The 27,138-nt window shown below is 43.6% G+C and overlaps 1 protein-coding gene across 4 annotated transcripts in view; it reads right to left on the bottom strand.

Annotated features, from left to right (window-relative positions):
• Positions 1-27,138, bottom strand: part of ZSWIM5 (zinc finger SWIM-type containing 5) — a 118,459-nt gene that overhangs the window by 21,473 nt on the left and 69,848 nt on the right. For 3 of the 4 annotated variants that reach the window (XM_081195557.1, XM_081195559.1, XM_081195558.1), the window contains exons 2-4: positions 15,040-15,396; positions 5,666-5,814; positions 3,229-3,379 (exon numbers count right to left, since the gene is read on the bottom strand). In XM_081195557.1, the coding sequence (XP_081051683.1) occupies positions 3,229-3,379; positions 5,666-5,814; positions 15,040-15,396 (657 nt within the window). Of the gene's footprint in view, positions 1-3,228; positions 3,380-5,665; positions 5,815-15,039; positions 15,397-19,422; positions 19,448-27,138 lie in introns of those variants that run through there. The other variant, XM_081195560.1, reaches the window with a different exon arrangement.

Genomic DNA, 27,138 nt, shown 5'->3' with positions numbered 1-27,138 from the left:
GAGACTAGAGGTGACCACAGTGCCACTGACTGAACTGAAACCAAAACCCAAAGTCCAGATGTAATAATGCCAAACCATAATCTGGCACTACAAGAACAAGCCTTGGGCTCACACATTCCCTCTTCTTCCTCTATTGACTTGAGTCCAAACAAAATGGCAAATTATAGTTTATGGAAAACCAGGAAGTGTGGGAGGTAATTGGAGCTTGTGGAGCCTGAGGCTTGTTTGTTTTGTGTTTCATCTGAACTAAGCCTATTTCCCCCTCATTTTATTCTCTCTACCCCACCCCCCTGCAAACCTAGCCCAATCCCCAACTGTAAACAAAGGAAATACATAAACTGTCTCCAGAGAGATTAAGGTCAAGCTGTAGTCCAACTGTTTTCAATCTACTTCTCACAATTAGAATCTAATCTCCAATAGTGCACTGCAGCAATTAAAGCTCCAAAGATTCTCATGCAATGGCAATATTAGCTTTGCTCTTGTGTTTCAACTGGCAGAATAATCTGCACACACCATTTGTGCTTTAAAGAAATGTCCGACGTTACTGGGAATAAAAGCCCTCCTTTCCGTGAACCATGGATCTGAATACCAGTTGCTGGAAAGCAAGATGCAAAGAGGGCTATTGAGCTCATGTCTCGCTTTTGGGTTTCCCAGGCTAGATGAACCTTTGCTGAGGCTGTTATGCTTAACATAGATCTCAGTTCACACTGCAAACTAGATAGAGGTTTTCAAGTGGAATAATTCAGCCTGAGCTTGAAAGCATGTAGTTCAGGACGGCCAGCTTTCTTCTTCCTGCAAAGATCAGTAAGGCCTTTCTGGAATATAAAAGAATGCTTTCTAACTTGGTGCCCCCCCCCCCACCTATAAAGGAAAAGGTTGAAGTGCCTCACTGAGGGGCAGTGGACCAGTGTTGTTTGCAGCCTTTAAAAGAGAGATGTATTCTTTGGCTCTGGAGAGAAGGAATACATAATTTTCATAAGGTCCGTAAGAGGCAGAAAAGGTCTAAGGAGCAGGGTTGGGACAGCCTTGCTCCACAAACCATTATTTGGCATTACATGAATGAGCCTCTGGCTCACACATTCCCTCCTCTCTTGATGGTGCTTGCCTCTCTCTTTATGTTTAAATGGTTGGGCAAGCACATGCGTGCGCACACACACCACAGCAATGGCATAGTGGGGAAAGCGCTCAGCCTCCAAATAAGGAGAAGAAGCCCATGCTGTTTGTCACCTAACTGATGTTGTGAGCATGATTTAATATGTACCTGCAACACTCTTGCGACCATGCTCCACACAGCCCAAACAGACATGGCAGCTGGGGTGGGGGGCTAAGGATAGGAATTGTCTGGCTTGCCCAAAAGAAGGGAGAATGACAATCTGCAAACCATCTCTAAAAGGTAGAAATGCATACTTTAAACCAGAAGTGCAAAGAACAGTTTCTTCAATCCTCATTATGCCTTTCCATACAGATAACCCAGACTGCTTTGGGCTGACAGGTTTGCGGTCCCACTTATGAAGTGTTGCTTCCACAGGATTTTGCTGCATCTGGCACAAACCTTGAAAGACAGACTTTCTCTCATGAATGCAAAGAAAACCCGTGAAAACATGTAGGCAGTATATGCTAAAGACTTAGAAACAAATTGTGAAAGGGGAGTCTGGACTTCAGAGCTTTCTTCAGGGGTCAGTGGGCACATATTTCCTTGCTCCAAGGCTCTCAGTCCTTCTTTCCCTTGCCTCTCTGTGTCCCCCTCTCTTACTGCTATCCCAGCCAAGATTATACATGAAAATATACACATTTATACTGGCGAGTTGCACTGAGTATTCCGATATACAGAACTGCACTCCTGGTCTCTCTGTTTCTCTCTGTTAAAGATCAAACACAGTGCTGGGTTCAGCCTGGCAAGAATATTCCTCTCATCACCTCTAACAGTACAAACTCGGCTGTACTTCAGGCCTGGGCTGCAACACTATTTTCATTTCAAATCGGGATCAAACACTACTCAATTTGGCCGATAGAAACAGCAAGCTTCTTGGCTTGAAGGAAAAATACTAGCTGCCCTGAGAGATATAGCAGTTGCATTTGGACATCATAATAAACACGGTTTATTTGATCAACTTTATTATGACAGGAGCAATCCACAATTCGAGTTCACACACTCCCCATTACTAGCAGTCATGAAGAGCTTGGAAGCTTCACTTTTGTTTCACATTAACCAAAACTTGTCATTTTGTCCCAAACTGACAAATTGTGGTTAATCCTAACCATGGTTTGTTTGAGACAAGCCCACTTCAAAGCATTGGTTAAACTGCAGTCAGTGAAAAATGGAAGCTGAAGCTTCCAATCTCTTTCTTGCAGCCCGGCCAGGCGGGGGGAGGGCGAGGGGAAAGAGCACTAAAGGCTCACTGCAGCTCTTTCTCATCAAGATAAACCATGGTTTGTTGTGACATCCAAACTCAACCACCATCTCCCAAATAAAAGGCTATGGCAGATTGTCTTGGAATATAAATCTCTTCCCCAGTTTTCAGCCACAAGCAAAGTTCAAAGAGGCTGTTTGCATGGCAGCCTACAGGCCTCTATTACGCTAACTGGCAGTGGCAGGCACTTGCCCTGGCTGCTAAAAGGCAAAGATGCAGCCTGCAGGCAAGCTAGCTTTCTATGCATTACTCATTTCCTATGCAGATAAAGAACATGAGGGCAAAAGTTTCTCCAAACTCAGATATTAAATTGCAATTCAAGCCTGTGAAAAGGGGACGGGGACAACCATATCTTGGGGAGGCACCATAGTTTAGAGCATATGCTTTGCATAAAAAGCTCCCACATTCAATTGCTGGCATTTCCAATTAAATTAGAATCTGGCAGATGATGAGAAAAAGGCTTCTGTCAGAGACCCTGGATAGCTGTGGAGAATACGAAGCTAGTTGGACAAATAAACTGACCTGGTATCAGGAAGTTTCCTGTGTCGCTAAATCTGAAAGGAAAAGTTTACTTCTTGAATCAACTTCCCCTCAAAATAATTCTTTCTCTCATGTACACAGTTGCCTATGGAATGCTCATTCCTACCTCTGTACAGTTTCTAGCTGCCTCCATAAGCCACTTGCCCAGAGCAGACCAGCAAATGTCATGCAGCCCATCAGACATGTTTTCCACAAGGACTCCTTCTAGCTTCTCCCATCACAAATGGTTGGACAAACTGGCCTCTCTCTAATGGGACACACAGACACGGAAACTCACCTAGCTCATCCCAAAGCTGTCTGCATTTGTCTGTCATGCCAGTTCCCTGCTGTCTCCAGAGAGCAAGCCGTGGATCTGCCATGAACTGTTCAGTTATTAGTGTAAGCATCCTGGCGCCATTGGAATCTCTCATGCGCAGCATTTCACGGACCTAAGGCAGCGGAGGAAAAGAGGTGTTATTTCAGTTACATGCAGAATGCATTTAGAGATGGGAACTATATTTTGCATGCCTGTGGAACTACATACTTCTATGGGCCAACATGCTACCTTAAATAGTTGTGAAGACACATCACTAAGAAGCAAGCCTCATCTAACCTGAGTCTATTCAGGTCTTGGCCCAGTATACCTGAAGGAGCATCTCCACCCCCATCGTTCTGCCTGGACACTGAGGTCCAGTGCCAAGGGCCTTCTAGCGGACCCCTCATTGTGAGAAGCAAAGCTACAGGGAACCAGGCAGAGAGCCTTCTTGGTAGTGGCACCCGCCCTGTGGAACGCCCTCCTATCAGATGTCAAAGAGATAAACAACTACCTGACATTTAGAAGATATCTGAAGGCAGCCCTGTTTAGGGAAGTTTTTAATGTGTGACATTTTATTGCATTTTAATCTTTGTTGGAAACCACTCAGAGTGACTGGGGAAACCCAGCCAGATGGGCGGGGTACAAATAATATATTATTATTATTATTATTATTATTATTATTATTATTATTATTATTATTATTATTAATTCAAGGGAAGCTGGACAATCCAAACTAGGAAATCTCTCCCTTGAGAGGCACAATCTGACTTCAACAGACGAAATCTACCATTTATCGAATCCTAGGATGTTCCTGCTTTGAAACTGGCCCATTTCTTTTGCCTCACCCTCATTCCCCACTTAGCTACCTGCAAGAGGAAAGTAGACGGAGCAGTTTCGGCTCCATGGTCTCATTTCTAAGGGTGGCTTTGCTTCATTCTCTACAATGCAATGGTTAAACAGGAAGTATGAGAAGCAGTGTGGAAGACCTGCACAGTGGGAGAGTTTGGATAATCATATCTTGGCTTAATAAGCCCAGAAATGGATGAGGCATTCCCTCCAAAGCATGAGTAAACAAACCAGGAAGTTTCCCATTCAATATAGTTTCCCATTTCATCTAAACAGGAAAACTACAGTCAACACCTTTAGAACAAGTCAAGATATTAAGCCGACTTCACTGGGAAAGAAAATCCCTAAGAGTTGAATGAACAAATCTAAGTTCAGTTTCAAGTATTGTTGCTGATTCAGCAATATGGTGCAATACAGGAAAAAGAATGGGCTCTAGTTGAAGGAAGGAGATTCAAATGGATAAAACCTGGCAAAGGGACCATGCTAGATGGAGAAGAGGAACCTCTGGAAGTGGAGGGCTTTCCTTGCCACCACAGCACTGGGCTGGCAGCAGCTCCTCATACCCCAGTGTTTCAATGGGAGGGGAAACTGCTCTCTCTGCTCTTCAGAGTTCGCTCTCTGAAAACTGATCTTTGAAGAGCACATATAGTGTTTTTCTCTTCATAGCACCTCAGGGACTGCAATGGAGAGGACCACTCCCAACTTCTCTGCTGATTGGCAGAAGTGCAGGGATGGGCTATGTCTGCCAGACCCATACACCAATAGATAATTCCAGGACTACATCATCATCTATCTAAAAACGTACCAAAAAAATGGACCACCAACTAAGGGCTCTGTCAACCCAGTTTTTTAGAACAGCAGAAAATGTATGTGTATGTAATGTATGTGTGCTACACATTCATCAACTCAAAATGACCTGAATATCATACATCAGGCATGTCCAACTCCCAAGAGACTGTGATCTACTCCCAGTATAAAAAAAACTGGCAGTGATCTACCCACTGTCACTGGAGGGAGGAGGAGCATGTGTGGTGTGGGTGGATTGCCCAGAGTTATTGAGCTTTTCCCCCGTAACTTTTTGTACACGATATGGATCCCACGATCTACCAGGATCAGCCGGGGATCTACCAGTAGATCGCAATCTACTGGTTGGACATCCCTGTCATACATGATATAATGCACTTGTGATATCAGTGTTTGGCGATGGCAGGGATATCTAAGCCAGGGATAAATTTGGTATGTCATGGTGTGATGAAGCTATCAACAGCCTTAGTTCCCTTATTACTTAGTGGCTACATTTATTTATTTCATAGGATTAAAATAAGTTGATTTATGTTCCTCTGGGTGGACCTTTCTAGTGACAAACTAGCAAGGGGCACTATGCTTCCTATAGTATGCAATCTAAACCATGCCAATGCCTGTAAAAGGAGTAAAATAAGTGATCTGAAAAGCACCAGAAGTTGATTTCTGGAGCTCCAAAGGACAACAGCTGCAAAGTGAAGGAACACTATAAGATGTCAAGCCACATGGATGCAGAGCTTTTAGGGGAGGGAAGAAGAAAGTCACGCCTCACCTTAGCAAACATGGAATTGAGTTGCTTTCCAGAGCCATAATACCCTCCTTGGGAGAGGAACAGCTTCACCTGCTCTCGAACCTGTTCCTCATCCAAATGCCAGCAATTCTCGTCATCGATGCTTGCCCCTGCAGTGGGGTCTGGCGCACCTGTGGCAAGAGAAGCCCAGCTATTAAAAGAAACCATGTCCAGAGGAATCAGTCCATCCTGCCATGTAAATTTGCTATGAGGATACCTTCTATTGCATTCAAAACAGGTAATGAGAACCATTCTCTTAGGCAAACCAGTACTGCAATATTTCTGCAGTTAATTTTTGTTTTCACTAAAGAACAAGCATCACTGCAGTGTAAGGGCATTGGAGCCAAATAGGAAGCAGACACACCAGCTTATAATAAGTGACCAATAATGAAGGAATGATAAGACCAAACAATACTAGAGGATAAAATTTCAGTTCCTTGCTGTCGTTATAGGTATGACACTTACAGTGCTATTAATCATTTGTTCTTAAACCCAGCAGCTCATGAAATGAGCTAGGATAACTGTCAGTGCTAGACCCTTCTGAGCTCCCAAGAGCTTTAAAACATACTACTTTAGGCTGAAGACCCACATCTGCCATGTAGTGATCCCCTAGACTCAGCGAACAGTCTGGATGACATACACTCCATATTTGTCCATCTTCTGGTGCTGATCCGTGCCCAGCTTTTCTTGTGTACATATCAGCAGAGAGAAACCATGTTTCTAAAACAGAGCAATTCTCTGTTCCAGGCAATGAACACATACTGTACAAGCAACCATCAGCTGCTGGGTCCAGGGAATCTGGTGAGCTTGAAGGAAGGTTAGGAGATGTCCATGCAGAAGACATGCAATATCCAAGGAATAATTTAATCCTAGCTAATGGACTGGGCCTTCAACTTCCAGGAAGGCTCAATTGGGAGCTATGTGAAGCAGTTCCAGGATCACAAAGACAGACAGAAATGCACTGTAAGGGCAATGATTGCAGGGCCACATTATTCAATCACTTTTGGAATACCTTTCCCCCAGAATGAACAAAATTACTACCTTGGGTACACATATGGCTATGGCTAATGTTGGCTTAACAGACAGGCATCACCAGGATGGCCGACAGTTTAACGCATAGGACACTAGACCAATATCCAGGCTGACTAGAGTGCAAGTCAACCCCAAGTCATGTAAGTAGACACAGATGCCTTTCTACCACTTTAGGCAACAGCAAGCTTCTAAAGTACCTTTGCGACAACCAACCATCAAATGAAAAAATGCAATTCAGTAGGGTGGGGCTTAATCTTCTTTTCCCTAAAGTGGTGTTAAAAAACAAGCTGCTTCCTGAATATCTATATGGCAAGAATGTTCATGGCTCAGCTACTTGCTGTTAGATGGGAAATTCTATTCCCCCCTTCATCCAGCAGCAGGAAAGAACAGAAGGAAACAACAAGACAAATTTCTGGTTTGCCAGGCAAAGCCTCCTACTTCTGGAAAGTCTGAGGCCCCACACATGCATGTGACCAGTGTGTGTGTGTGTGTGTGTGTGTGTGTGTGTGTGTGCGTGCGCATGCCTGCCTGCTTGTATAGTTCTGAGTGCATTCAGGGAGGAATCACTGAGACTACCGGACCCTGGAATTGTACTTAATGGGTGACTTGTCTCGCACTGACTTAGGAGAATCATCTTGCTTTAGCTACTGTTTAAGAGGTTTCACATCTCTGGAGCATCTGGAGACAGGTAAGATTTTGTTTTGCAGGTAACTCTCCTCCTATGTAATGCTCACTCCAAGGAACAGGAGCCAGACTCTTTAATGGCTCATCTGGAGTGTTTTATTAAGAAAGAATAATCATGCCCTAAAGAACAGGCTTCTGTTTTTCTTTCTCAGAGCCTCATGTCTTTCCATTTTAAGTTTCTCAGTATAGTTCTGATTAGTTCCTCCCCATCCTCACACATTCAGTGTCTTTTATTCTTCATGCTTATATTCAGGAATGCTGCAAGGCATGCAATTGGTTTGCAAGAGCAGCTGGTAGCCCAGTTGATGTGCCTTGCACAATTAAATGCAGAGGATGCCACAAGACTGAAAGGAAATTCTTGTAGAGTCAAAAGAAGTTGAGCTTAAAACTGAGAGATGCAGAGTTTACCAGCTTTCCTCCCTCCCTTTGAAGCTACGGGGGGGGGGGGGAGTAGCTTGCACTTGGAGAGGACAAAGCAATATTTATGAAGCACTCTGTTGTAGAGCACTCCCGTGAAATTAGAAAGCATTCTGCATTGTCGTGTTGCAGTCAATTTGCACAAGCCAGGAAAAAAATAGATTCTATTTTCAAACCTTTGAAATGCTTCAAAGGCAGCTTTGTGAAGAGCTGAACAATGCTTCTACTTTGTAGAAATTATCAGCATCTCTGCATCTGGATGCTTGACATTAGATAACAAAAAAAAACCCAAGTTCCCTACACCAGACTGTCTCTGTGCACAGAAAAAGCTGGGTGAAAAATCGTGACAATGAAAATTCATGGTGCCTGGAGCATGCTCTGTTGAACTTTAACCCACTTGCCTCATGCTTATTACTACACTTCAGTGAGTAAAGGGGTCATTGCTGGAACAGCAAGGCATGGGCAGCAGAAGGAAAGGAAATGACTACTGCACTTCCAGTTCAGTCTAGTGAGTCTAGTCCACTAGAATTGTGCTTGGTCTTGTCAGTAAAGGTTTACCCCCCATTCAGAGATCACAGGTTAAGAAATCTGCCCTGATCCTAGTCCAGATGATGGGTGGGAGACTAACAATGTCCTGCAGGAGCTCCACTCTTACTCTGCCACACACTTTTATGGGCCAAGTAGCAGCCTCGGTGGTGCAAGAAAGCCACTTTCCTGACACAGGTGTTACTGGCACCTACCGGGGCAGAGAAGTGGTGAGGTTGGAGCTGTGCAGGAGCACAGGCAGAGCCAATCTAGTGCTTCTGTTGGTTCGGCTGCACATTCCCAACTTCCCCGCTGCCCTTCCCCATCCCAGTAAGCAGCCCTGTCCTGCCACTCCCGCATGGGTTCAGTAGCAGCTGGCATTTTCAAGCCCTAGAGGAGCCAAGATGTTGCTCAGGCAACCAAGGCAATGAAGAACCAGGATGCAGCTTAAACTACTGAATATAGATTTAGTTTCATTTTCACTTTTATATTTTGAGTCCGATATTAATTAAACTGCAATTAAGGCAGGGGGTGAATCTAATTACCAATCAGTGAATTTGCTTATCAGAGATTCATAAAAGAATGCTTTAATAGGAGGCTCCGTCACACATGACACAGATGAAAATAATGTGCTATAAATTACACTGGAAAAACAGATACACATTTCAGACTAAACAACAGAATTTGCAACATGCTCAAATATTAATAAGATGTACTATCATATTCCTTTTGCCAATATTAACATGCTGTTAAGCCAACCAGTGGCACACGGTAACATGTGGAAGACAATGGGCAATTGTCTCATCTTAAACTGATTGAGGATTGAACAAAGAGAAGGCCTTGAGACCCCTTAAACTGTCACTCATGCAGCAGCAACATTGCTACCTTCAAAATCTGGTCTCAGATCAGCTTTACAGACATTCTCCTGGGGGCTGTTTACACAATGATTTTTTTTCCAGAGATAACAACCCCTAAAGCTTCAGCCTCAGCCTTGCACACAGAACTCACAAGGTTGAAGTGACTTAAAAGTGGGGTGCCTGGAATAATGTGAATACCAATAATCACCTTGGTATGTTCTATCACTTTTTTTTGCAGCAATCTGCCACATAAACATTGCCATGGTCAGTACCTGCACAGCATGAGAATCGTAAAGAGGAGATGCACAGAAAACCTGATATACTCAGTCTGGCAACCTGCATGGATCTCCAAAGCAGTAATAGAGGAACTAAAGCTGAGTTTATCCATTCAATATACAGTGGTGCCCCGCAAAACGAATGCCTCGCAAGACGGAAAACTTGCTAGACAAAAGAGTTTTCCGTTTTGGAGGTGCTTCGCAAAACAAATTTCCTATGGGCTTGCTTCGCAAGACGACAATGTATTGCGAGTTCCTGTGGGTTTTTTCCCCTCCCCCCCTTTTTCTAAGCCGCTAAGCCGCTTATCAGCTGATCCGATCAGCATCAGCATCTAGCAGCTAAAAGCCGCTAAAAGCCGCTAATAGCGCTAATCCGTCAATGGGCTTGCTTCGCAAGACGAAAAAACCACTAGACGAAGAGAATCACAGAACGGATTCTTTTCGTCTTGCGAGGCACCACTGTATATAAAAATCTTATTAAGAGATTCTATCCTACTGTGTAAACAAGCTCTAGGATAAAGACAAGCATTTCCCTTTCTGTCCCATATGAAAAGATCCTCCAAACTCATTGCAGAGCATTTACAACTAGACATGTCAGGCAAGCTTCACCTCAAACAGGTGGCATTTATACTAGATGCTGGTGTATTGGGGCAGATATAGACCTTAGTAACATTTGATTAAGGATTACTGGAAGAAGAAGAAGAAGAAGAAGAAGAAGAAGAAGAAGAAGAAGAAGAAGAAGAAGAAGAAGAAGAGTAGTAGTAGTAGTAGTAGTAGTAGTTTGGATTTGATATCCCGCCTTTCACTCCCTTTAAGGAGTCTCAAAGCGGCTAACATTCTCCTTTCCCTTCCTCCCCCACAACAAACACTCTGTGAGGTGAGTGGGGCTGAGAGACTTCAGAGAAGTGTGACTGGCCCAAGGTCACCCAGCAGCTGCATGTGGAGGAGCGGAGACACGAACCCGGTTACCCAGATTACGTGACTACCGCTCTTAACCACTACACCACACTGGCTCTCCCCAGGTAAAAGTAATCACTGAAAGTAGAACTTTGCTAAATCAGGCACTGCATTTAAGAAAGTCCAGTTCTGGCAAGTGGCAAGTGGCTAGCCAAATCACAGACTTGAGATGAATATTTAAACACTGATTAGCTTGACTAACGATGGCCACAGAACTCTTGTCAGTACCTCAAGTGCTTCTGCTGGGGAGCTCCTGAGAAATTCATACGACTTCCTTGTGAGCTCACGCTTTCTACCTAATATGGCCCTTACCTGACCCTCTTCCTCCTTAATGGCAGCTCTCCAATGGATGCACATGGTAAGGGATGGTTTAAACCTAAAGCCACGTGACAGGAATGGAGCAGAGAAAGCAGGGGAAGCATGGCTGGAGACATTTAAAAGATTCAAAGAGCAACAGCAAACATTTCGCCTCTTCCCACGCGTATCACCTCTGCTTTTCCTGCCCTGGAGCAGCCGTTCACACATAAAGCCCCTTCCTCTCTCCTCATAGGGGAGAACCCCCTGAACATAGTTTTCACCCTGTCCTACCACATGACATAAGGGAAGGTGGTGGAGGTTCACCTAGGGTGTTAGTTTGAGTGGTGGTGGTGGGGTAGTGTACCATAAAGGGGAGGGGCGATAATGATGAATGGCATCCTTCAGACAGAGCTCTTGCAGCAGGTGATGCCTACAGGGAAACGAGAAACACATTGGTGAGAGCAGGAAGGTATACCATAGAATGAATCCATCAATGATTGGGAGGATGAAGCAAGTACAGTATGCGGCAAACAAAATCCATTGCTGATAACAGCAGGCCCATAGCTCAACCACAGGATGCACCTTATACCTTCAGAGCTATTTTCAGCCTCCAACAATGTCAGATACAGAATATAGGGAAATGGATGTGTTACAAGTTCATGGAATGGAAAAGAATAAAATGGAATACTGTAAATAAATCAGTTCATTTCCAAACTAGAATAAGCCTAAGTAACAAAGGCTACATCTCCAACTCACTTTTTGTCCCTCTTACATCTGAACTGATGCGGCACCAACACTGCAAACAACAGGACCAAACATGCATCCCTGAAGACCTTGTTCAACATCACAAGTGGAGGTACACAGGGTCAGCTGGAGTCAAGGATCAGAATCCAGGGAAATCTACATGCCTGGGAATCTGAACTGACCAAGGAAAGTGCACATATAACTTAAAACATTTACAAATAAGAAATCTGTACATGGTCAGAGTGCAGAGGGAAACTGGCAGGCAGCTGTATGAGGTTTAATTCCTGCCAGCAGAATTGCTGCCATTGGGTATTTGACAGCAAGCATCCTTAACCCAAGGATCCTTTTGTTCAATGTTTGTATATTTTCCATACTTCACATTCCCCAGTGTGCTCTCATGATGGAATTCCAGTTAGCCAGTGTATCCATGTTTACATTGCTGATTAAGCTAATAAGACATACTGGACTTGGCAAGAGATGCTCCTGAAGTTTGAACCATTAACCATACAAGTCAGCTCAGGGGACAGGTGATACATCTCAAGTTCTCTGGGCCATGTCTGAATGATGGTATGCAAAGGAGAAGTCCATTGATTTAGGATTTGTTTCTTCCTAATCAATGCCAAGGCATGAGGGATCTTTAATCCTACCCTGGGAAGCATGTTTTGTGTGTCATCAACTAGGATCAAGGATACAGGCTCTGCATTTGGCAGTTAGAAAGCAAAACATGTTTCAGAAAAGATGCTGTGAATATGAGCTGTTTTGTCATCTCAAAATAATTAGTTAGATCTAAACTGAGGGGTTTTTTTTAGTCACTCCTCCTCACTTCAAAATATCTACAAATAGAAACAACATTGTTTCCTAGTTTTTGAGTATCACAGTCGAAAAGCCTCTGGGTGCCTTCTGCTAGCACTCAGGCAGCTGACAAATCCCCACACGCTAATATGCTCAGGCACCAGATTTTTAAACCACAGTGGCTATGGATCTGAAAGTTATCAACACCCTTTGAATCCTGGACTGTCTGCCCCACTGCAGGATCACACACTGTAAAGATGCATTGATCTAAACACCGAGGAAGGATACTTGAGACCAGGGATTGACATGTTGGTATCCATCTGTCTCGAGGGACAATGGAGTGCACCTCTGGGGGTGAAGTCAAACCACTTTGTTAGCAGCACCAAAGTGACCTTCCCAGGGCACAAGCCTGGGCAGTGTGTCTGGAGATCCTGGGCTCCCCAGACAACTCTTGCCTTGCTAATGTGATCCAAAGGAAAGCAGAGCATTATGTTTGGCACCAGCTTGGCTGCAGGAGTTGCCAGAAGGAGGTTTACAAGATGCCATCCAACCATCTTAGGGACTCCGCTACGAATTTGTGTAGGGTTGTCCCTCAAGTCTACGGGTACAGATTGTACCTTGGGGTTTACTCCCGAAACCTTTCTCACAAATGAGTATAGCTGCAAGGCAGCAAAGGTTTAGGATCAGAGTTTTCCTTCTCCTAGCTCCTTTCCCTTTCCCTAACTCACCAAGGGTTTAAGACCCATTGGCTACCCTCACCTGGTTTAGGCAGCCAGTTGTAGCTGTTCCTGGGGTGTGGCTGCTGTCGCATGCTGACAGCTTCTAGGAGCTGAGTGCACGGTGGGAACCGAAGGTGGAGAAATTACTCCAGAAGGAGCATGACGTGTCCCCCCACCAGAGGTACTACCCCTCCCATAACACCCCATACAACCCTATAGTAGGAATTGACACCTATTATAGATACAGTGGTGCCTCGCAAGATGAAAAGAATCCGTTCTGTGATTCTCTTTGTCTAGCGGTTTTTTCGTCTTGCGAAGCAAGCCCATTGAAGGATTAGCGGATTAGCGCTATTAGCGGCTTTTAGCGACTTATCTGCTGATCGGATCAGCTGATAAGCGGCTTAGCGGCTTAGAAAAGGGGGGAGGGGGGAAAAACCAGCAGGAACTCGCAATACATTGTCGTCTTGCGAAGCAAGCCCATAGGAAATTCGTTTTGCGAAGCACCTCCAAAACGGAAAACTCTTTCGTCTAGCAAGTTTTCCATCTTGCAAGGCATTCGTCTTGCGGGGCACCACTGTACAGGGGTTAAGTTTTTTCTTTTTCACATACTCCTGAGCTGATAGGTACACGTGCTATCACCTTCAAGAGTAAAGCCCTGTTCAGTATATAGTCCAAGAGTATCACAACACTAGAAGTACAGCTAACCAAGAATCTGTTGTTGTTGCCTAGCAATCAGTCAGAATGGCATGATCCTTTCTAAGGTAACTTGTGCTCTGGTTGCCTGTGCGGTTCTAAGGGAGTTTTCCACTGTGTAGTTGCTGTATATGTTCCTAGTATGGACTTGGCCTGAATTGTTCAGAAACACAAAATCCCTGTTTATTTCTCCTCATACTATGTTTTTGTTCAGTTCATTGCATACAGTGTTATCAATTCGTTTTCTTTCTGGACTAAGACTGCACTACAGTAAGCTCACAACTTACACAAGGGGTTACATTCTGGGGATCACACCAAAAGCCTAAATTGCGTATAGTCAAAACATGTTGTGGAGGGAGCTGGACAAACTACTAGGCCTTGGATGTGACCCAGTGGGGCTCTTCCTATGTTCTTAATGGGACAGGACTATATGCATTAAACAATACATTGTCATCCAGATTACAGCGTGCCACAAGCAGAGAATGGAAAGGTGCACTGTGTCTGACACATTGAGGAAAATGCGAAAATCTGAAGACTTTCAGAAATACCAGCCAACCACACAAACAGAAAACAAATATTTCCTTATTGCAAAGCACAGCAGTGAGTTCCTAAGCATGAAAGGGAAAACTGAAAATAACTACTTGCCTATGCACATCCCAGAAACCCCACATCTTCAAGAATAAAAGTTTCCTTATCCTTTTTAGTACTTGCCCTAACAAGCAATTGGGTATTTTATTTTATTTTAAAAAGCAGCCATTGGACACATCTTCCCACCTTCAGCAAGCTAGCACTGATGTATCAGAGTTATATGTATGTTATTCTCAAATATCTAGGCCCATTATATAACTACTGACTCATCTGTTTCTCTCCCCCCCCCCCATAACTTTTCATCTTCAAAGTATTTGATGGACATTAATTCACCCCCACATCTTAATTCCTCCATCTCATCACACAAGCAGAGCTATAGTGAGAATGAATGTTTAACTGGCAAGCTGTGGAAATGTATTATGTAAGTGACTTAAACAGACCAGACAGAAAGCAATGAGAGGCGAGGAGATCCAGGCCTCCATGATCTGCTCAGGCCGTGATTTCAGTGTCAACTCTCAATCATTATTTGCTTCAATACCCATTTCCAAGTGGGGAGTACAAAGCACACTGCAAACTACCAGTTTGGCTCTAATCACCAGCTCTTCCCTCATGAGTAAGGGAAAAATCACTGACAGCATTTTGTACCGGAACATTAACAAGCATTGTATTTAACATCTCAGCTACACTTGCTTACCACTGAGCAAGAGTTATCTGTTGGTTGGGTTACATGCTGCTATGGGAATTTATCAAAGGCGATTTTCAACAGGCAGACTTACCATGCACTTGATTGATTTCAGAGTTGGAGGACAAGATTTCATCAGCCAATTTCTGGGCTGTCGGGAGCACTTCAGTGTGGTGGGCTGTGATCAAATACTGAACAAACTTTTGGAGCTGGTCTCTGTTCATTTGGAAAAGAGTCTCTGAGATAGGAAGACGGAGTTTGACCTGATCAGGCTTGCGAATTCTGTACAGTGAGAGTGCCACTACATGTGCACAGTAAAAAATGTCCTTGTTCCCGCAACCACACGTCACAGAAGTTATTTTGCACCGGTCAAAGCTGATGGCTACCTTGTAGGTCATTTCTGCTTCTGTTGCAGTGGCAGGTTCTGTTACTGTGCCACTCAGGTGGAATCCTGGAAGGAGAATAAGAGAAGGATGTTTAGCTTTGCAAAGGAGTGTTATCATAATAGCCCGCTAGCCTGCTCAGATTGCATAAATGCTGACAACAATGTGCCACAGCAACAAATTACATTTCTTTCACTCCAAAATGAGCATATATTTGAGACTCACTATTCTGCATGAAGATGTTTCAGCTGAACAGAAAAGTTCTGCACTCTTTGACCAGCTCAGAATAATCCCAAACTGAACTAATAACAGTACCCAACCATATGTGAAAGATTGAATTTGCTTTTGAAATAGCTGCGCTGGCATAAAACTAATTCCAGATTGTCTTAAAACTCTTAAGCCACAACCAAACTTGGAGGAGCTGTTTTATTATTAGTTCCGGGAGTAGCTAAAGGGCAAGGATGAATCCTGCAAAGCATCTCTCACACTCCATTGCTTCATGTTATTTATACTGCCCAAATGAGGAGGGGTTGGCTGCAACCTGAAGTTTCCTTCTTCATCTGATGGAAGAGTGATTTTAATATCATGCTGAATCTTGCTCATTTTCTCTGCCAGAAAACATGATGTAGTATATCTTGGCAAATGCAAGCTTTTCAAAATCAGCTGAACACCAGATACTCATGCAAGATACAACACATGATACCAAATCTGGTTTGAAAGGACATTAATTGCTTTTGAGTAAAATTTCAACATGTGTCTATTAAACATCAATCCATATTTATTTGCTTTAAGGAATAAAAAATGAGCATTGCTTCACTAAAAAGTAGGATGCAAAACCTAGAGCAGAATTCTGCACAATATTGGCAATAGACAATATTGTACAACTGTTTAGTAGCCTACATTCATTCCCATGATACAAAAATGCTGAATTCAATTGCCCCAACCTCCAAACATATCTCAAATGGATTAGAAAATGGGAAAGAGCACTCTTCTTCTGAGTCAGCTAGGAAAATTCCATGAAACTACCAAAGAGTAGAAACAAGTCTCACCAATTCTATATAGTTCGAAATAAATGAATAAAAACATTAATTCTTTATTTTGCCATGATGCAACAGCAGGTAGGAAAGGGAAGAAATGAATTTTAACAAATACAAAAGTAATATCACACTGCATTAAAATAATATTTACATCTTTCAAGTCTCCCATTTCAAGACCTCAATCAATAGGAACAACATCTAGAAAATGTTTCACTTCCTTCATTTATTCTACTTGAAAGCACAACCCAATTTCTGGGTGCACTCTAAGACCCTAAAAGTGGGTCACACTAGGCTTTTAACACAGGGTAACAGTGATTGTGATCTACATCATAAGGAAATTGGATTCAGTACCATGTGACAATCTTTAACTTCTTCCTTTTCAATAACTAGCTTTATTTGTCAAGGCAAGCAAGAGCAAGAACAATATTCACTGAGCTCTTAAAAGTCTTCAGTTGTTACTTTATCTGCAGAAAATCAGTAAGGAAGAGCCATCGTACTTCACTCCTGGCTGGATTGCCACCATTCAGAGGCTGGATTACCAGCTGTTAGGGAAGCTTTGCTAGTAGATTTCCTACATCAACAGGAGGTTGGGATAGATTATCTTTGATATCCCCTTCTAACTGAGTTGGTCAGTAGAAAATCCACAAAACGGGGTAATATCTTCCAAACAACAACATCAACAACAAAGCCCCAATGAAAGCCAGAGTGTGGTAAGCCATGAAGCTCACTGGGCAACCTTAGGTCAGTCACTGCCTCTCAGCCTAACCTACCTCACAGGGTTGTTGTGGGGTTTAAATGAGGAGAGGAGAACCATATATACCACCTTGAACTTCTTGAAGAAAAAGTATGATATAAATGCAATAAGTAATAAATAATCGAAAACAGTTTCTAAAATGTGCACCTGCACAAAACCGCAGTTCTCATCGCGTATCTTTGGCTAATGATTAAAATAGTAAGCTAAAATATCAGCTGCTTTTCCTAAAATCAAAATAGGACTGGTCAAATGGTTTTATAGGAAATCCATGTGTCCAGATTCTTAATAGACAGCTTCAACCACAGTATCATTTCCCCCCTCACTGATGCTCTTTTATTGCTTATACCACTGGAAAGTTTCTAGGAATGTATTTCAAACACAAACTCGCACTAGAGGAAACTGAAAGATAGCAAAAGAAGAGAAAAATGATTAAACCACGTTAACTGCATGAATCCCTTGTGTGTTTGCCAACCCTTATAAGGTTTCTGAAACAAATTCTACCAGAGGTTTTTAATCAACAGCATCAAAACCATCTATATGCTGCTATTCTCTTTCAAGCGGTGCCAAAACCCACATCCAGATCTGATTAAGTATTGAGAGGTTTCTTTCACTTTAAGAACTGGATTTTAAAAATTGGCCTTGTAAACGACCATAAAGGGCTGTATTACTTGGATTGATCTAAAGGCCAGAAATATGCCCCCCAAACATTGACCATTCAAAACTTGTCTGATAAACATATCCACTCTCCTCATATAATTAGTTTAAAATAAATCTGAGGCAACTCTCAGGCTGTGTACAATTATTTATATGGAACAGCGGGAGCTACTTCCTCCTGTACCACCACACACTGACACTGTGTGCCGAGGGCAATTATGGCTCTATATAAATTGCTTCCAAGAATATGAAAAGCTATAATCCACAGCCCCCAACCTCCCTCTTTCTCTCTCTCTCTTGGTTATTATTATGCTGTGTGATTTCATCAAAAGCAAGCAGGAACAAAGAGCAAAAGTGTGCAAAAGTATTTGGGTATCCCAATTGTTTTGCTACGTGTTTTGAGCGCTGAGCATAAGGATTGTCTGTCAAGAAGGAACCCTGTTTGCTCAATGAAGAACCTTCCCCACATCTATGCAAACAGACTTATTCTCCAGCCTGCCTCTCTCTCTCTCACCGTAAAACGGTATTCTGCACTCACAACTGCACCAGAAATAAATGCAGTTCCATGAGCCACCAAAAATACTGCTGTAGTGAAAGGAAAGCTGAGGATGCACATTTCAAACTTAGAACCACAGCGCTTCTGAATCACCCTATCTGTGCAAGGATACAGGTGTCTCATTTACCCATTACTCTCTCCCACTCTGAACCAACAGGGTCCCAATGAACATTCACTACATTCGCCTGCACTGAAAGCAAGAAATAGTAAGTGATATAAACCTCCTATGCAAACTGCTCTGTAAAATCTATTTGTGCATTTATTATTTGCCTTCCCTCCAAGGAGATCCAGGTGACGTACACAGTCACCCTTTTTATGCTCACCACAACATTATGAGGTGGGTTAGGCTGAGAGATGACCACTTGTCTAAGATCACCCAGTGAACTGGTGCCATCCAGATATTGTTGGGACTCCCAACTCCCTGGGCATAGCTGGCTTAAATGCCCAAGAAGCAGACTTGAGGGAAGCCATGGAGACGTCTCCTCTCTGGTACACTCCCAAAGCCGTGTCCCCAAGCTCACCCATGAAAGGCTGCCAACACAGGTGAGCTCCAGCAGACAGTGTGACCAGTAAAGGAGGAAGTGATGTCATCTCCCAGCTGTACCAAAGCTAGAGGGGCGCCCACAACTGTAGGCTGCATTGGACCACAGCTGTCTCCCCACAGCTAGCAGGTAAGTGGCCACTGTAAATCTACTCTGGATCTCCTAAGGATTCTGGATCTGTTAAGGATTCTCAGCATCCTTAACAAACTAGTTTCCATGATTCTTTGTTTAATATGATGTAATACTGCTTTAAAAGTATACGGCAGATGGTGCCTTAGACTAATGGGAACATTTAATTTCTGCTTTGCTTGAATTAATCAGTTCATGATCACATTAATATTACTTCAACTTAGCAAACCCTCTATTTCACCCATATACAGAATTCTTCGCCACAGCGAGAACAATTACTGCTCTATTAGGATTACGGTCTATGAGTACTATAAGGCCTGTTACATGCTGGAAAATCTAATTCTGTACACTGTATGATAAACACTATGGCTTAGTTCAGATGATCCCCCATGGTTTAGGATGCAATTCCTATGAACACTTACCTGAAAGCATAGCTGAACTCAGCCAGATTTATTTTTCAGGACATCTGCATAGGACTGTGCTGTTGAGAATTTATTACAGCTTTGTGTGCTTCTCTCTTCCTCTACTGTCATGTGCTTCCATTTCCAGGTTGTTGAAACCATAGTTTGCCACAACGTCGGAATCAGGCAACTATGGTTAGCACTAGCTTCCAGTTCACAGTTTAGATATTAATGCTAACCATTGTTTGCTTGGTCTTGTATGTCATTGCAAACTATAGTGTCAGCAATCCAGAAATGGGAGATAGAATAAACATGCAAGGGGAAGAAAATGTGTAAGAGAAAGTGTACAAACCTGCTGCACATTTCCAGCCCCCCCCCCAATCCCCTGTGGTCATCTGTATTTGCCCAAATGTGACTTTCTGATCTGCATACTCAATCTCTGAAGAATTAGTAAGGTAGACCCAGAAGCCAACTGAACAGCACAATTTTTATCATTTGCTTTCAGGTATCAAGAAACAACCCTAGAGTCATGTTACATTTAACCAAAATTTCTATCCTGGTCCAATTTTGATGACAGCTGAAAACAGTCTAAGGGAAAGAGGACACAGCTCACATCCTACATATTTGTATCAAATAAGCCATAAATATATGTGGAGTCTGCCAAGTTTATCTAGTGTTTAGCTTTAAATCAAGTGTCAGTTTAATTTCTAGCTGTCATGACAGCACATCTATTAAAGATTAACTAGGGAAAAAACATATGCAAAATATTTATCAAAAGCTTAGCCAGAGATTAAACACTGTTCTGGAAAAAAAACAAGCTTGAGTAGTCGTTTTATTTGGAGTCTTTACATCAGCACTTGGAATGTCTTTGGCTAGCTGGCCAGCCACACTAAGCTTGCCCTGGAAAGCTAACAGTAAGCACTAGTAAACCCCAGTACAAAACTGGGAAGCAAACTCTTACTGTACAGGACAGCATCTCATAAGAAGAGTCAGGCTGCCACCCTGGAAGTGGGAATCTCATGGCACGGTGAGACAAGTCTATTGGAAGAGAAATAGCACACACTCATTCACTACAGAGAGATACAGAAAATTACTGAAGCAATGAGAACTACGGTAGGTGTGATGTACAGTGGTACCTCGGGTTAGAGACGCTTCAGATTACAGACTCCGCTAACCCAGAAATAGTACCTCGGGTTAAGAACTTTGCTTCAGGATGAGAACAGAAATCGCATGGCAGCGGCGCAGTGACAGCAGGAGGCCCCATTAGCTAAAGTGGTACCTCGGGTTAAGAACAGTTTCAAGTTAAGAACGGACCCCCAGAACGAATCAAATTCTTAACCCGAGGTACCACTGTAGTGGATAACATTTTGAACTTCAACCTGGGTTCAATTCCACAAAACTCTTTCCTTTATTTATTTAAGTGGAGGAAACTAGTATTTGAATTTTTTTTTTGTGGAGAAGGAATACCTTCACATTGCTTGGACTGCATTCCAAGTTCTCCCACACTCGTTCCCCCATAATGTTTTAAATTTAGATTTTAAGCACCTTAGGGCATCGTCAGTCTCTTATTTGTGTTATTGTATGCTTTGTGATAGTGCTATATAAATAACAAACAACTTTTCAGCTTTGGGAAAGCAAGTAGTTCTGTGCTAACTCTCTGCTTCAGCATGCTGCACCTTCGTTGTTTTTGATGCACCACTCATATAGCATAGAGCAGGGCAGGAAGTGCTCAGTGGTTGCTTAGCAACTGATTGACATCTTCCACAAGCAGTGCAGGACCTTTTCCTTGAGACAGCTTTTAGTGGCAAACAGTAACCCAATATAGAAGCAGTGTTCTAATATATACTAGGCTTCATTCATTTCATTAAAAATGGTTATTTTCACACATGTTTATGAGTATACCTGTACTGAACCTTTAGAAGGAAGCAGGCTATAGTCCAAATAAATAACACACAAATACACAACCTGCTGAACAACAAATAATTTCTTGGCACATTTACTTTATTTTCTATTCTATTCTATAGTCCTATTCTTGGCTGCCAGTATTGTAATGACTTTATACGAAGCTTGGTATGGGCAGTGTCCAGTGCTGGTTGCCATCTCTCAAAAAGATTACTGCAGAACTGGAAGGGATGCCCAAAAGGGAATCCAAAATCATCAGAAGGGTGAAGCAATTCCCCTCTGAGGAAATGTATCAGTGTTTAGGTCATTTTTCATTTTAAAAAGGACAGAATAAAGAGCACATAGTTAAGCTATGGAATTTGCTACCACAGTATGTGGGGATGGCCACCAACTTAGAGGACTTTAAATCAACTCAAGGAAAACATAAGATGAATCAGCTCAAAGGTCTATCCAGCCCAGTTCTGACAGCGGCCAACTAGATGGCGTGTGGGAAGCTGAAAAGCAGGGAGAGAAACCCTATCCTACTGTTATTGACTGCTATTCAGAGGCATGCTGCCTCCAATCCTGGAGGTGGTTCACAGCCATCATTTCTAGTGGCCACTGACAGTTTTCTCCTCCATAGATTTGTCTAACCTCCTTTTATGTAACCTAAACTGCTGGTGCATGAGTCGTAATTCAGCTTTACCAGAATGTGATTCAGGTCATACCTAGGAAATAAAAAGACCAAGCAATTACACTGATTCTCCTTCATTCCTGTTTCATTTTTTGTAGTAATCCTATCTCAAACACAGGAACCAAGCTTCGTCCCTGGAAATAACACTCTGGGCTCAAAGTGGAACAGTTGACTTAGTTCTGAAGTGCACTAGTTGAACTCGGTGCTCATATGAGAAGTGGTTTAACATAGAAACCTGGATGGAATAATTTGATCTAAGAAGCCTTGTTTACAATCAACAATATGCACTCTGAACACTATATCACTGGCTTTTCTGACAGAGACCTTTTAATCTATAATAATTTTCCAAAGCATGTGCCTACACAGCAAACAAGATCCTCATCCTTTCATTCACACATAAGTATATTTTAATATTTTCCCTAAATAATTCATTAATCTCCACAACTGGTGAACTAGAATAGCTGAAGCAGCCACCCTGAGAACCCTGTGCCTTTTGCAATTATTACCTAAGATTTCCCCCCTGTTGTAGATTACAGTTGCTCCAGAATTTGAACATTTTCACATGATTTCTGCAAAACCTTCAAGCAGCTACTCCAATGATATGCAATTTTCCACTGTCACAAAATATTTCATTATCCACCAAGTCTAGTTCTTATAGAGTAATTCCAAAATCTATGATCAGGGCACATTTCTGCAACCACATCTATTTAACACAGCTTTCACATATCATTTTCTTATTTGAGAAGTGAGGAAGTGTGATGGCCAAGAGTTCCCTCATTCAAAGCCCACCTCAGTCACAAACTCATTACCTAGTCCTAGTCTCAAGCAAGCCACTGTTCTTTCAGCCATCTTTGATGTGGGGATAGTACTGGCTTATTTAACAGGGTTCTCATAAAAATCCCTGAAATAATGCATGTAAATAACTTTGAACACTTGAAATAATTCTGTATCAGCATTAAACTTTGGGAACTTTGGTGAAGAAGCAAGGGTATAAACTTCAAAAAGAGTGGTGGTCATAGAAACTGCTTGCTGCTCACAGGATTAGTGTTTTTCTGTAACAAGGGAGAGGTGCTGAATACATTTTGTTCCCAGGAGACATTGCTAATACAGTACATCTTTGCACCCTGCCAGCAAGGTGCAGCTGCTCAGTAGCCAGTCAGCTTTCTGCTTCTCTCCATCACTCTTCGCTAGCACAGTGTTTCCCAACCTTTTTTGGGCAAAGACACACTTGTTTGAGGAAAAAAATCTCGCGGCACACCACCATTACAGCCCCGTGACGTCAGTGCGCAGCGTCACGCCGGGAGGGACGCACGAAAGTGAAAGTTTTCATTTTTTTTTCCTCCCCCTTGCCGGGGAACCTCCAAGCTTTGGGGGTGGGGGGGGAGGAGGCAGCAAAGCGAGGGACTGAGGGATGGCGGCAGCTGAGGCGGCGGCGGCTGTTGTGGTGGTGGCGGCGATAGCGGGCGGAGGAGGGGCGGCGGCGGGGCCGAGGTGGCCGGCGGCGGCGGGGGAGGCGGCGGCGGGTGGAGCAGGAGGGCGGCCGAGGCCGGTGAGGGAGTAGGGTTGCCCAGGGCTTGAGGAGCCGTCGCCGGGAGTTGCTGCTGCTGTTGTTGTTGCTGCTGCTGCCCGGACATGCCGGCCTCCTCCTCGTCCGCTGTCTCGCGCTCCTCCCTTTTGCACGCGCTGCCCCGCCGCCGCCCCATTGGCTGGGTCCTGTCAGCTGATCCTGTGTTATTTCCTGTGTGTGTGTGTGAGGGGAGAATGGAGAGAGAAACCTCGGCACCACCACCGCGGAGCCGCCCCCGGCTCGACGCGGATCCTCGCCGCCGCCGCCTCTCACCGCCCGACTCGCCCGCCTCCCTCCCACGGCACACCAGCCAACTTCTCACGGCACACTAGTGTGCCACGGAACACCGGTTGGGAAACACTGCGCTAGCACAATATCTTACGAAGCATGTTCAGCCTTCACTTCTGAAACACACACATCTAATCAGACTACCCCAATTTCAACTGTGTTGTCTGCTGCATAGCAGCCTGCCGTCCGATTATAGAGTTGCCTGAGACCAAGGATATGCAATGGTGATGAATGGCTAAGATCACGTGGCTCTTCCTGAACCAGCTTGTCTTTTCATAAACATTCCCCTCACCTTAAACACATCACCCTTTCAAAGGCCAAAGCAAAGGCCAATCATGGGGCACCATAAACTAGTTGGAGAATGGCTTGCCTGTGGTGGAGACGTTTTCCCTCATGGTGAAAAACATATCCAATGTCTTATCCCTTAGGCAAGCAAATATGTTGAAAAGGAGCAAACAGATAAGGCGGGGACTGACAGGGCTGGGCCGATGTGCACAAGTTCCCAGTACAAGTCACAAAACAGGATTACCCAGGCCAAAATCGTGCTATGATTTCAGAATCCCTCATTGGAAGAGTAGAGGAAAACGATACCACATTCTATCTCTTCAGAACGCACCCCGCAGCTCAAGGAAAGTAGCTTGGGAAACAAACCATTTGTTGTTTTCCTAAGAAGAAGTCTTATCCAGCACCAACTAACAGTTGTCACACAGTCAGTTACATATGCCACACCAATTGTCACATTTCCAAAGCTAAGAAATTTTTAATTGCTAGTTGTGAACTCAGGACTGTCAATATAGGGTGTAGTATGTACACACGCAAACAAACCTGCATTCAAAGCTATCTGTTTGCTGGCGCAGTAGGGAATGGAGGTAAGCAAACACTTTCTAGCAAATAGATCAGTTGCTCCAGCCAGCTGAAACTGACAATTGCTCTATCCCTGACCTTGCATTTGGAAAGAAGATGGGCTCATGAACTCATTTCCACATGACAATGCGCCAGCAAAGTGATTTGCTTGCCTGTGAGAATAGTGGAGAGTTCTTCTCAGTCCTGTCTTCTCAGGCTCAATTGAAAGCAGCTCAGTGATGGCCTTTTGTGCTATAAGTGCAAGAAAGACTTCACTGAAGATGTGTGCAATTAAACCCACTTTGCTTGCTGCTCTTTTGATTCACAGAGACTCCCTGGGCAGGTGTTGCCACACACAATGGAGAAAGAAAACCTAATCTTTCCAGCAAAATGTACCACCCTTTGTCGTCCCCCTACCTCATACCCCACCAAAACAAAAAAAAAGCCCCACAGATGGGAAAGTAAACATATTTTATTGTAATTTCTCATACACAGAGTGATTACTGTGATCGCTATTTTAAAAAAGAATATGGCTGCTATCAATATACATGTTTTCTTGCAAAAAGCAACTTCTTTCTGTGACTAATGGATGGTGTATGCTGAGCAGCAGCATCCAAGGAAGACCTTATTGTGTGGGTCCCTCTCCTTGGCGAGAGGAGGATGCTTTTCTGCAGGAAGAATGCTGACACTGAAGAAATAGAAGGACTTCATTAACTTTGCACATTTTCTTTCCTGCTCCCCCTCCTTATTATTACCAACACACAATCCTGAATTCTGCCTTGATGAATAAGGCCACAATAAACAAAGCATCTGGCTTGTGAGCAAGGCCTAATAACCAGGAATCTAAGCAAAAATGAAACTGTTAGAAAGCTTTGCCAGAAAAGCATCAGAACACAACCATGCAGCCTGCACAGAAACATACAGATGAGCCAAAGGGAGGAGCAAACACCTATGTCTGCAGGTTAAGGTGAACTGTTGTGATCCTGGTGGAGAGAAATGCAGGCAACTGCTTTAAAATGAGAGGCTCTAAGTAGGCTTGTTTGTATTAGAGGTCGCCATAAACTTCTCTGAGCAGCTGAATAAGCTGCAGGGACGTTCTCTTTGCCATCTGCTCCTTTCCCAGAACACCTCCTGCAAATCAAGAGTCAGTCTGCTGGTTTCTATTCCTGTTAACCTCTAATCACCCACAAGGGCCCTTCCTTGCTTTGCTCTTTATCTGCGCCAGCTAATGCGTGAAGTGGCCTTCGCTTCCCATCTGTTCCAGCATTAGTAGAGTTAAAGAACAATGCAGCTTGCTCGTTTCAAGCATTCACTTACACAGATGCCCTGGTATTAACTCAATTTTCCACTGTTTGCAACTACTATCCATACAGGATTTGGAATGTTTGCTTATTTCAAAGCCAAAAAATAAAACTTTCGTCTTACTGCATGTCAGCAACACAAATCAAACTCCCCCAATCTCCCTTGCCCATCTGATTCAAATTATTAGAAATACAGAATTTATTAACGCATGTTCTTTTAAGCAGGCCTAGGGTGTCTCCTTTTTCCCCAGTCAGGACCCAAGGCATTAGTCAACACATCCACTACTAGGCTGTCATTCCTTAGACAAATGGATTTATAATCTGCCCATGCATGCAGAATTAGTAGGTACTACATGCAAGGTTCTCAAAATAAAATTGGAAATGGAAATGAAACCTTGGCATTAATCAATCCCAAATAGTCTGACTTCACTAGCAGTGTCAACAATATCTATATATCTATCTGTAGTAGACCAGTTTTAGAATGAGGTGAGTTTGTTCTGAAATTCGCATATCATCAACACCCGTGTTCATCAGCAGAGTCAGCAGAGCTGACTATAGCAAGTTGCTTGTGAACTACAATATCAGCTTGCTGTCGTCTCTTCCAACAAAATGAAAAGCTTTGGGAAATGGCGACAATTGATTAATAAACTGACTGATGCTCGTAAGAGTTCGGCGCTACCACACCTCAAACCTAAGAGCCCCCTCAGAGTCCTCCACGCTGCCAATGTCTGAGGAACCACTGGAGTGGGGCATTCCTGCCCCAGGATTAGAGATCCCCCCCCGCCCCATCTTTCTCGGGATGAAGAAGAGGCGAAGTGGGGGGTGGCAAGCCAAGCAGGAACATCACAGGTCCCACCATAGTGCTAGGCTAGCTATATGTGAGGCTACTTGGCCTAAGGGGGAAGTGAATGGAAGCACCTGCTTGGATCAGGGCCTGAGAGCCCAGAAAGGTTAGAGCCTCGAGCTCCTCTATAAGTTCCTGAGCTGCTTCACTGCTGAAGTAACAGCTCATATCCAAGCTGCAGCCAGTGGCGGAATAAGGAGGGTGCGGTCTGCCCCAGGTGTCATCCCTGAGGGGGGGGTGACATCGCTGCCCCGCCCCTTGGATGCTTGCCACAGGAGGCGCCCCCTGGGATGCTAGCCCTGCCCTCGCGGGCGGCTAG

The sequence above is a fragment of the Podarcis bocagei genome (assembly GCF_964188305.1).
Source record: "Podarcis bocagei genome assembly, chromosome: 5".
NCBI classification, from domain to species: domain Eukaryota; kingdom Metazoa; phylum Chordata; class Lepidosauria; order Squamata; family Lacertidae; genus Podarcis; species Podarcis bocagei.
This window is presented reverse-complemented; position numbering and strand designations above follow the sequence as displayed.